The sequence below is a fragment of the Parasteatoda tepidariorum genome, chromosome 1 (assembly GCF_043381705.1).
Source record: "Parasteatoda tepidariorum isolate YZ-2023 chromosome 1, CAS_Ptep_4.0, whole genome shotgun sequence".
NCBI classification, from domain to species: Eukaryota; Metazoa; Arthropoda; class Arachnida; order Araneae; family Theridiidae; genus Parasteatoda; species Parasteatoda tepidariorum.
The window spans coordinates 68,324,098-68,336,591 of NC_092204.1; the positions used below are offsets into that span (position 1 = coordinate 68,324,098).

The window sequence follows — 12,494 nt, forward strand, 5'->3', positions numbered from 1 at the left end:
TAAGCACGAGTAAAATCAATATCAATGTCATGCAGAGATAGTGTCACTCTATTAGTATTTTAAAAACTATCTGAGATTAGTGTTTATATTGATTAGAACTACGCGTTTGCAACGTGTTTCCATGAACCTAACTAATATGAACCAACGGTGATTGAAAATAATAAACTAAGTATTATACTAAAGTTGCAATTCAAGGGAAAAATGGCTTAACTGTCATAAATCATTCCTTTTTTTTATTAATGATGAGTTAAACTTATTAAAGTTCGCTTTCTTTGTGTAATAATTTGAGGTCACAGAGAAGAAGGTTAGATAAAATTGATAAATAAAAATAATATTTTTAAATGAATCAGTTTATGCTTCCCAACTGTGTGAATGGTAGCGTGTTAACTTTTTTTTCATTTTTTTAGAGGAAAGGGTCTTCAACTAGTCATAATAAAATTTTTAAAAAAATACAGTTGTAATTTCAAAAGTGACACATGATAATTTTTAGATCTCAATATGTATATTTTCGATATTTAAACGAGTTTTGAATAGAAAAGGAGTAGGAAATGAACTTTCCCTGTTTTAATCAGTCATTTTTAATACACACAAATTACACAACATTAATAAAAAAAATTCTTATGAAGAGAAAAGATATATACATACATGAAATTCTCTCGAAGTTTGAAATTCTGAACAGCACTTAATTGTAAATTTTCAATTGTAGCTGAAATACATTTCAGAAACCTATATGCAACATTTCCATTCATGTATGCTTGTTGGCGAGCTTTTAATTTTAATAAATAAAGAAAAATATTTTATAGAACTATTTTAAATATTTTAGAGCAAAAGAACACTTTTTAAGCTTTTTAAAACTCACGTTTGAATAATGTTTTGTCGAATAATAATGTCTGAATTTACATTAAATAGATTATAGCTCATTGAAATGTGAATATTTAATTTCAGCTGAAAAAATAAAGCAAAACTTAGATGAAAGTGTTGATCCCTGTGATAACTTTTACAAATTCGCATGCGGGAACTGGATTAAAACCCACCCTATTCGAGAGGATAGACCTGAATCAAGTGTCTTCTACGACGTCGACGACGAACTAAGTGCCCAGTTAAAAGGTTTGTTTGCTTGTCTTAATGTTTCTGGGGTAATACGCATTTACAACATGTAATAGTTTCATCATATTGAAATTATATATTTTGAAATATAAACGTTTCTTCTTAAAAATCACATGAATTGAAAATTAATACAGTTTTATTATGAGGGTGTTCTAAAAGTCCTGACTGATTGCGTGTATGACTGATTGCGTCCAAAAAATTATAACGGGCAGCATTCTGGGCACAAGCATTCTGGGGACCTAATTTTTTTCCTTAAATGAAAGCCTTTAGATTAGATATAGTGTAGTAGTAAACCCTTAAGCCGAAGAAAAAAATTTAAAATCGTATCACAATTTCTTAAAATTTGGCAAAAAAGGAAAATCGCATGTTACAATACTTTTAAAAATTCTACTCCCTATCAAAATAACATGCCGTACGGGGAGGACAAAATTTGCTTAAAAATGCAAAGTTAAAAACGTAAAAATTAACTTGCAGCGTCATCTGTTGAAAAATTTTCTAACTAAATACTAGATGGGAAATTTTATGTATTTCTTTTATTTCTTGTATTTTATAACATTATTTATTTTCTTTTATTACATGTATTTCTTTGTAAAAAAAATATTTTAGCCTTAAATTCTTCTCTATTATAATTTCTTTTAAAACTCTAGTTTAGTTAAATACAACTTGTATCAGTGTAACAATTAAAATGCTTAATGATTTAGAATAATTTTGCACAGAACACTATACTTGTTGATTTTAAAACGTATTTTTAAAATACATTTATCTAAATCTTATTCTAAACAATATCGGACAAGTGATGCATAATTACTACAAAAAGGATACATGTTCTTTTTGCAATATATATAATACTGAAACAATGAAGAATTGATTTCAACAACAGTTAATTTTGATTCAATCAATATTTAATGTGAAATTAATGCCTCTTTTTAAAATTCAATTGGCATTTTTTTCAGTATCGTAAAACAGTTTTTGTGACTGTGGTATTAAAATAATGTTCCACCATATTTAATTTTTAATTCTCTTTCACTTAGAAGATATTCCGCTTTTCATCTATCAATAACACGCCTCTATATTTTAAGATATTCTTCATTTCTTGTAATATATTTATTTTTAACTTTTTCAACCGATTACTTCCAACGTATTTAAGTCAAGCCTTCCAAGCAAATAATCCAATCTTTTTATTTCCGGCGAATCAAATTTAAATTTTAATCCGACAAGCTCGTACCGTAGACAGCACAAACTTTATGAATCGGAATCTTAATAACAAGCTAATTTTCAAAGTTGATTACAACCTTCAAACATTCGTGTGCAAATGCGATTGAGATTCAAATTCAAAACACACCAAAAGCAGCAACTTGGAAGTATAGGCAGTCAAGAGCTTGCAGCGCTATCCATACTTCTCGTAATATTCCCTACCTCAAAATTAAACGAAATATAGTGATTTTGTTTATTTTTATAATGATATTTATTATAATAATATTTTATAATAATGCTACTTAAATAAAAAAAAATTTTATATGCACACAGAAGAGCCATTACATTATGACCACCCTCCATCTATAACAATGGACTCGCCCAGGTTTTCATGGTTTTTCGCCCAGGAACAATGCTTTCATGGGGCACATTAGGACCCATAATTCTCATGGAACAATCCCTGACGTCTGTAAGCTACTTGAACATAGTTGCAGACCAGGTTCACCCATTCATGTCAACAGTTTTTCCTGCGGGGGATGGTGTTTACCAACAGGATAATGCATCATGGCATAAGGGTCGAATCGTCGAGGAACATTCCAGTGACTTTCAAGTCATGTCTTGGCCCCCAAATTCACCTGACCTTAATCCAATAGAGCATTTGTGGTCCTACTTGGAAAACCAAATTCGTGCTGCCACGCTACCCCCTCGCAATGTGAGGGAATTGCAGGACCAGTTGGTGAGCGCTTGGTTCCAGATACCTCAGACTACCTATCAGCACCTTGTGGAATCAATGCCACGGCGGGTGCTAGCAGTTTTGAGGGCTAAAGGTGGTCCTTCATGTTATTAGCAAGGTGGTCATAATGTAGTGGCTCTTCGGTGTATATAACAAATATTGCAGTTTTTATTACGAAATGTACTGAATTTATCGGTTATGTTCTGTAAAACACTTTCTATTATCTTGCAAAAAATCATTACAAATAGTAATTGCTAATATAATGTGATTGTTTCAGGTTTGGTAAATAAACCATTAGATGGAACAGAACCAAAAAATATAAAAATTGTAAAAGATTTTTACGATTCCTGTATGAACCTAGGTAAGTAAATGCTATTTAGTTAAATTAAAAATACCAACGACTTCAGAATTTAAATATATGAATTTACTTAAAATGAGTCGGGGAAAACTAATTTTTATATAGAATTATCTTTATGTACACGAATTTTAAAATTGCGTGCAAAAATATCTAGTTGCACTTTTAAACTTTCCAAGATATGGCTAAATACGCAGAAAATAAAATTAGCATTGAAAAGCCCTAACTTTCGAATGCTCCTTTGAGGAAATTATTTAGACTATATATTCACGGTTGGCGGATTCCCGCATATTTTGATGATCAAAACTTCAGGTTCATTGAAAAAAAGTTATGTTTATTCAGAGTAAGTACGATTTTGTGACTGTTTCTGCAACTTTATTAATGAACCAGCTATTAAATAGCATATAGTGGTCACCGTTTTTTCACTATTAACATTGTTTCCTAGTCATGATTATCTAATTATTTGAACAAAAGTCATTTAAAGTGATATCTTATTTTGAGCACTGTACACAGATTTAGTGAGTAGACAATTATCCGATGTGAGTTGCTAAGTAAGTTTAAATTATAATATTAGTTATCAAACTTAAAATAGATAATAATGTTATAAGCTTGAAGTTAAAAACTCCTCATTCGCACAGCACAAAACCTACTTAGTGCTAGAACTTGTTGAAAATATCTTATGTCTAGTAGAAATATTAAGCGTATTTAAGGTTAGAATTAAAAAAAAACAACTAGCCGTATATGTCAAATCATTCCTAATTCATAAAGAGGACTCCGAAATTCGACTGATATAAACATTTAGAGATATATGACAAATGGCATCGGTGGGAGAAGAACTTACTATATAAAATATGAAGCTGCCATCCAAATTAAAAGTATGAAAATCGCGAAAGCTCAATCAGACTTCACGCTGGAAAACAACTACAAAAGGTACACTGTTGCTAACTACAAAATATCTATTTAATTATTGTGAAATTTTTCGAAGAGGCACACATCGATGTCAGTAGTCTGCGATAAGCTAAAAAACACAATGTCGGAAGGTCTCATAACACAGATTGTCGTCGTTTTGGCAAACGTCAAAAGCACATCTGCCCTCTTCAAGTGAGTATAAGAATCGCTCTTACGTCGTTGTAAAACATACAATTACGTCAATGGGCTCTACTTCTAACAAACTTTGTAATAATTAATCAAGTATATCGCTTTTTTGTTAGAAAGTTGTATTCATTTTGTATTTGGTTTCCGACAAGTAGGTTTTTCACGATTTTCATTCTCTAAACAAGGTTTGAAACTCCTTGTTCCATGGTAAATTTAATCCCTCTTGGTTCTTTTGAATTTTTTTATGGATTTTTTAGGAATGAAAATTATGAATGAACCCTTATGAATTTTTCAGGAAATTTGTGGAAGACTCTGTATGAATAATATGACCAGATTTATAAATGATGATTTGAGGAGAAATGAGCAGAGCGTCCTCAAATTTTACTTTTTTACCCTATATATTTATGAAAAATATTAACGTAGGAGTGCAAAAAATATTATTTTTAAATTGATAACTATCAGGTGCAGAATCATCTTCAAACTTGATTTCAATACTGAACAGGTTTGAAATAACTCAGCATTTGAAGACGCGTAAAATAAATAAGTACGAGATAATAAAAAAAAATTATTTTTCACTGAAATTATTTCAAGTAGTATGATGGAGATTTAAATCCTTAAGCGTAATGTCTTTTTTGCTTGTGTTCTAAGACAAAACTATCTTGTTAAATCAAGAAAAAACCTGCGCATTTCAGATTTTTTTGATATTTCATTGCATACATGAAAAAAGATTATGTTTTCGGAGAAACTCGGGAACATTTGAGGACGCATGTTAAAAATTTGGCAAATTCTCCGTCCTCAGAATTGAAACTTTCTGAGTACAATCACTGAAATTCAAATTCTGTCCTCAAGATTTAAAGACGACTTCCCTTCTTAAGCATAACAACTCTCGGCTTATTATTGTTTGCTTTAATTTGATACTCCTCTTTGTTGATTAAATTTCATGAATAGAAATATTTTCCACTTTTTTCACAGATGGTATTGAAAATTCTGGCAGCCAACCATTACAAACTGTGTTGACAACTTTGGGTGGATGGCCTGCTGTGGTAGGAGACTCGTGGGATGGATCTACCTTTGACTGGATGGAAACTCTCTTTAAAATGCGAAACCTTGGTTATGACCATAGCATTCTCATCACTACGTCAGTTTCCACGGACTTCAAAAACAGCACAGTGCACACCATAGAAGTAAAGATTAAATTCTCTTAACCTATAACCAATTTGGAGCATTTCGTATGTTGTTGAATTCGGTAATAATTTGGAGAAAACTGGGTGTTATTTTAAGAGTTAGGGCTGTTGTTGTTTTCGTGTCCATTGATTTTCAAAGAGCGGCGGAAATCAGCACGATTGCGGCTGTCAGATTCGGTGCTTTTTGACTATACAGAACAGAATTTTGGTTGTCCTCAGTTGGAACCATTTCCAATCTCAGGACATGTGCTGTGGGTGCTGGGAACTTGAAAATGTGTCTCGGAGATAATAGGAAACCCGGGTAGTTTCTGCAGGGAACATATATTCTGGTCTTGTCCAGGAGAATCTTCATCCCGAAAATTGGGGTTTAGGCCCAATATGAAAACTTCTCCTTTGCTCCTCCCCAGGGGTGAGTTTTGAATATAGTCGAAGGGGATCAAAAGTGGGAAAATTAATCCCGGATAAGAAGCTTAATCTTGGATTAATGATAGATTAATGCCTATGTTTTCCCCCTATTTTATGCTTAATCGAATGACAATCACATCAAGTAAATCAAGCTAATAATTCAGAAGTTATAACTGATTTAAAAAGTAATAAATATAAAAAGTACAGTTTATTATTTATACCTATCTAAGCATCTAAAGCTCGTATTTTGTCTAAAGGTATAATTTTGTTTTTGTATTTTTCAACTCTGAATCCAATGTAACCAAAAAAATCGATAGATCATTATTTTTTTCTAATTTTCTAAATTTTATCTGTACAAAAAGTACAGACTTCTGGAAATATACGTATGTACGCATTTTACATTGATGTATAGGCAAGCACAATATTGGATCTAAGCATTTTTTAAGCTTAATTAAATTAAATATAAACTAAGTCAAGAGANAAGCTACTTGAACATAGTTGCAGACCAGGTTCACCCATTCATGGCAACAGTTTTTCCTGCGGGGGATGGTGTTTACCAACAGGATAATGCACCATGTCATAAGGGTCGAATCGCGAGGAACATTCCAGTGACTTTCAAGTCATCTCTTGACCCCCAAATTCACCCGACCTAAATCCAATAGAGCATTTGTGGTCCTACTTGGAAAACCAAATTCATGCTGCCATGCTACCTCCTCGCAATGTGAGGGAATTGCAGGACCAGTTGGTGAGCGGGTGCTAGCAGTTTTGAGGGCTAAAGGTGGTCCTACATGTTATTAGCAGGGTGGTCATAATGCAATGGCTCTTCGGTGTATATAACAAATATTGCAGTTTCAATTACGAAATGTACTGAATTTATCGGTTATGTTCCTGTAGAACACTTTCTATTATCTTGCAAAAAATTATTACAAATACTAATTTCTAATACAATTTGATTGTTTCAGGTTTGGTAGATAAACCATTAGATGGGACAGAACCAAAAAATATAAAAATTGTAAAAGATTTTTACGATTCCTGTATGAACCTAAGTAAGTAAATGTTATTTAGTTAGATTAAAAATACCAACGACTTTAGAATTTAAATATGCGAATAAACTTAAACTGAGTCGGGGAAGACGAATTTTTTTTTTTTTTGAATTATCTTTATATACAAGAATTTCAAATTACGTGCAAAAATATCTAGATGCGCTTTTAAACTTCCCGAGACATGACTAAATACGCAGAAAATAAAATTAACCTTAAAAAGTCCAAACTTTCGACTGCTCCTTTGACGAAATTAATTAGACTATATTTTCACGGTTTGCGGCTTCCCGCATAATTTGATGATCGAAACTTCAGGTTCATTGAAAAAAAATTTATTCAGAGTAAGTACGTTTTTGTGTCTGTTTCTGCAACTTTATTAATAAACCAGCGATTAAATAGCATACAGCGGTCACCGTTTTTTCATTATTAACATCGTTTCCTAGTTTTGATTATCCAATTATTCGAACAAAACTCATTTAAAATGATATCTTATTTTGAGCACTGTCCACAGATTTAGTGAGTAGACAATTATCCGAAGCGAGTTGGTAAGTAAGTTTAAATTATAATATTAGTTATTAAACTTAAAATAGATAATAATGTTATAAGTTTGAAGTTAAAAACTCCTCATTCGCATAGCACAAAACCTACTATAGTGCTAGAACTTATTGAAAATATATAATATCTCTTAGAAGTAATGATCATATTTTTGGTGAAAATAAAAAAAAGAACAATTAACCGAATATATCAAATTATTCTTAATACATAAAGAGGGCTCCAAAATTCGACTGATATAAACATTTAGAGAGATATGGCAAATGGCATCAGTAGGAGAAAAACTAACTATATAAAATATGAGGTTGCCATCCAAATTAAAAGTATGAAAATCGCGAAAAGCTCAATCAGACTTTATGCTGGAAAATAACTACAAAAGGTACACTGTTGCTAACTATAAAATATCTATTTAATTAATTATTGTGAAATTTTTCAAAGAGGCACACATCGATGTCAGTACACAGTCGACGATAAGGTAAAAAAAATACACTGTCGGAAGGTCTCATAACACAAATTGTCGTCGTTTTGAAAAACGTCAAAAGCACGCTTGCCCTCTTCAGGTGAGTATAAGAATCATTTTTACGTCGTTGTAAAACGTGCAATGACGTCCATGGGCTCTAATTCGAACAAACTTTGTAATAATTAATCAAGTATATCAAGTTTTTTGTTAGAAAATTGTATTCTTTTAGTATTTGGTTTCTGACAAGTACGTTTTTTGCGATTTTCATCCTCTAAACAAGGTTTGAAACTACTTGTTCTTTGGTAAATTTAAAACCTCTTGATGGTTTTTTGTCACCCCTATGAATTTCTTAGTCAAATTGTGGAAGACTTAGAAAAAATGCGACCAGATTTATAAATGATTTGAGGAGAAATGAGCAGAGCGTCCTTAAATTTTGCTTTTTTACTCCTATATATTTATGAAAAATATTAATGTAGGTGTGCAACAAAGATTATTTTTAAATTGATAACTATCAGGAGCAGAATCATCTTCATCAAACTTGATTTCAATACTGAGCAGGTTTGAAATATCATATAATACTCAGCATTCGAACACGCTTAAAATAAATGAGTACGAGATAATTAAAATTTGTTTATTTTTCACTGAAATTATTTCAAGACGAGTATGATGGAGTTTTAAATGCTTGAGCGTGATGCTCTTTTGCTTGTGTTCTAAGACAAAACTATCTTGTTAAATCAAGAAAAAACCCGTGCATTTCTGATTATTTTAATATTTCAATGCATATACATAAAAAAAAAAGATTGTTTTCGATGAAATTCGGGAACATTTGAGGACGCATGTTAAAAATTGGGCAAATTTTTTGTCCTCAGAATCGAAACTTTCTGAGTACAATCGCTGAAATTCAAGTTCTGTCCTCAAGATTTAAAGACAACTACCCTTCTTACGCATAACAACACTAGGCTCATTATTGTTTGTTTTAATTTGATACTCCGCTTTGTTGATTAAATTTCCTAAATAGAAATATTTTCCACTTTTTTTGCAGATGGTATTGAAAATTCTGGCAGCCAACCATTACAAACTGTGTTAACAACTCTGGGTGGATGGCCTGCTGCGGTAGGAGACTCGTGGGATGGATCTACCTTTGACTGGATGGAAACTCTCTTTAAAATGCGAAACCTTGGTTATGACCATAGCATTCTCATCACTACGTCAGTTTCCACGGACTTCAAAAACAGCACAGTGCATACCATAGAAGTAAAGATTAAATTCTCTTAACCTATAACCAATTTGGAGCATTTCGTATGTTGTTGAATTCGGTAATAATTTGGAGAAAACTGGGTGTTATTTTAAGAGTTAGGGCTGTTGTTGTTTTCGTGTCCATTGATTTTCAAAGAGCGGCGGAAATCAGCACGATTGCGGCTGTCAGATTCGGTGCTTTTTGACTATACAGAACAGAATTTTGGTTGTCCTCAGTTGGAACCATTTCCAATCTCAGGACATGTGCTGTGGGTGCTGGGAACTTGAAAATGTGTCTCGGAGATAATAGGAAACCCGGGTAGTTTCTGCAGGGAACATATATTCTGGTCTTGTCCAGGAGAATCTTCATCCCGAAAATTGGGGTTTAGGCCCAATATGAAAACTTCTCCTTTGCTCCTCCCCAGGGGTGAGTTTTGAATATAGTCGAAGGGGATCAAAAGTGGGAAAATTAATCCCGGATAAGAAGCTTAATCTTGGATTAATGATAGATTAATGCCTATGTTTTCCCCCTATTTTATGCTTAATCGAATGACAATCACATCAAGTAAATCAAGCTAATAATTCAGAAGTTATAACTGATTTAAAAAGTAATAAATATAAAAAGTACAGTTTATTATTTATACCTATCTAAGCATCTAAAGCTCGTATTTTGTCTAAAGGTATAATTTTGTTTTTGTATTTTTCAACTCTGAATCCAATGTAACCAAAAAAATCGATAGATCATTATTTTTTTCTAATTTTCTAAATTTTATCTGTACAAAAAGTACAGACTTCTGGAAATATACGTATGTACGCATTTTACATTGATGTATAGGCAAGCACAATATTGGATCTAAGCATTTTTTAAGCTTAATTAAATTAAATATAAACTAAGTCAAGAGAATGAATAGTTTACAATTTATCAGAGTAACAAAGAATTCATGTATAAATGATGAAATATTTGTACTCTTATCTATGGTTGCATCTGGCAATTTTGTTTAAATACATGAAACATTGTTTCTCCTGTTCTGTTTTTCTACTAACCCCCCTTCCAAATAAATTAAAACTAATAGTTATTAGGTTGTAAGGTCTTGATAAATAAATTTGCACAAAAGTCAAAAATTAAAATTTTAATACATTAAACATTTTTTCTTAAAAATAGTCTTGAGCGTCGTTTAATTCAATTATCAAACAAGCGGTTTTCTTCAAAATTTGCACATCTGTGTGACAATGACTTAGCAAAAGACTTTATTTTAGTTTAAATAACCGATTGAGTGTCAACACAAAAATTTGTTTATACTTAATCTCTCCTTCCCAGCAATGCAAACTCAGTTCTAAGTCTTACGGAGGAATTCGGGTTTCCTGAATGTAATAACAGAGAAAATTAATTTTCTTCTGTAAGGAAAGTAAATAATACTGACTCAACTGTATTATAAAAAAAAATTAACGATTTTTAATATTTCCTGTGTTTTTCGAAACTTTGATCTCAATTCTTTGATCGATCAAATGGATAAAGGGACAAATTTTACTACAAATTGGACCACTTAATTTTCATTCGACTCTACAAACCAGGCAGTATTTTTGCAAAATATGCTGATTTAGAAAAATTTCCAGGTAGCGAAACGAAAGGTAGCACATTGTTTTTTTTATTTTTTTATTTCCAATGGCAGACATGAAAGACAAATTTGTAGCCAAGAACAATATAAAGAAAGAACAAAAAACGGAAGCAAGAGCTACAAAAATAAAGAGTCTATTTGTCTGTAATAATGCATCTCGCCCGCCAATATCGTTCCCACAAGGGCCCAGAAGGAAGTGCAGGGCAACGTCTTAGATGGTTAGCGTCCATTTCTTCTTAGGTAGCACATTGCTGAATACCATAAATAACATGAACTGTTTTTTTTTTTTTGTAAAATTTTATAAATATTACTTGAAGAAATGTTCTTATTGTAGATAAAAAAAAAGGCATATGCAATCAAGCGTCCTTTTTAACTTACAGAATCATTTATATTATTATTACCCTCTATATTGTTAATATTACCACAAATATTACTATTTCTTAGATTATTGTTAACTCTTATATTATTACTATTACCTCATATATTGTAATTATTTGCCAAATATTATAACCCTTTATAATATAATGACCCTTTATAATATTATTGCATATTATAAGCAATTGCATATTCCTTTTACTTACAGATGGATCAAACATCCCTCGGAATGCCAAATCGAGAATATTACATGAAAGGTTTAAATGACTCTGCCACTCAAGCTTATTTCAATTTGATGGTCAAAGCTGCCAAAAAACTAGGAGCAAATGAAAAAACTGTTGAGAACGAATTATTGCAAGCTTTGAACTTCGAAATAACTTTAGCAAACGTAAGATATTTTAACAAATTTATTTAGTTTTAGCATCATTTAGTTTATACATATGTTGTTTTAAACATCATTAAGATTTGTAAGCCAGTATAACTATGAAATAAGTAATTTTTTTTTTATGGATACCCTTTTAAATTTCGTAAAAAGTTTGAATAAATAAAATCCCTGAATATTATAAACATAAATAAGTTTCAAGATATATCTCCCACTAATTATTTAACAGCAAACCTTGTTATTACTGATAATATAAGAACTTAATATATTTCTATAAAAAAAATATGAAGGTGGAGAAAGTCTGTCATGTTTCGTGCATGATTAGCATCACCTCCTTTTAATGCCTTGGAATCTTATTTCATTCATATGAATGTAGATTCCTTTCTTAACAGCATCGCACCACGTCTTCATGGCGTCCTTCCCTAATTTGCCCCTTCTGGCCACTGCGGTTTTTCTAGTTTTGTTTTTACACCTCAATTTTTCACTTTTCGTCGCTTACTTTACGCTTCCTGTTTCCCTTTTGGCTAATACTGTTCCTTAGTCTTGTTTTTCACCTTTAATTTCCATTTTTTCATTGGCGACTTCACATTTTCTGTTTCGAATCTCTGTCGTTTTCCTCATTCCGGTCTAGCGAGTCTTAAAAATGGACGCCTATTCTTGAGCCCTCGAAATATGTAGATTTTTTACCACTTTCACTTTTTTTATGTATTATCAAATATATCTTGGATTATTCATTTAACAATTGATATTATTGTTAAGA

At 31.6% G+C, this 12,494-nt stretch overlaps 1 protein-coding gene across 7 annotated transcripts in view; it reads left to right on the top strand.

Moving 5' to 3' along the window:
* Window positions 1–12,494, top strand: part of LOC107449479 (neprilysin-2) — a 50,532-nt gene that overhangs the window by 4,008 nt on the left and 34,030 nt on the right. For 4 of the 7 annotated variants that reach the window (XM_071181715.1, XM_043048515.2, XM_071181702.1 and 1 more), the window contains exons 4-7: window positions 946–1,107; window positions 3,312–3,395; window positions 5,457–5,668; window positions 11,561–11,740. In XM_071181715.1, the coding sequence (XP_071037816.1) occupies window positions 946–1,107; window positions 3,312–3,395; window positions 5,457–5,668; window positions 11,561–11,740 (638 nt within the window). Of the gene's footprint in view, window positions 1–945; window positions 1,108–3,311; window positions 3,396–5,456; window positions 5,669–7,035; window positions 7,120–9,167; window positions 9,380–11,560; window positions 11,741–12,494 lie in introns of all 7 variants that reach the window. The other 3 variants (XM_071181710.1, XM_043048516.2, XM_043048514.2) reach the window with 1 other exon arrangement.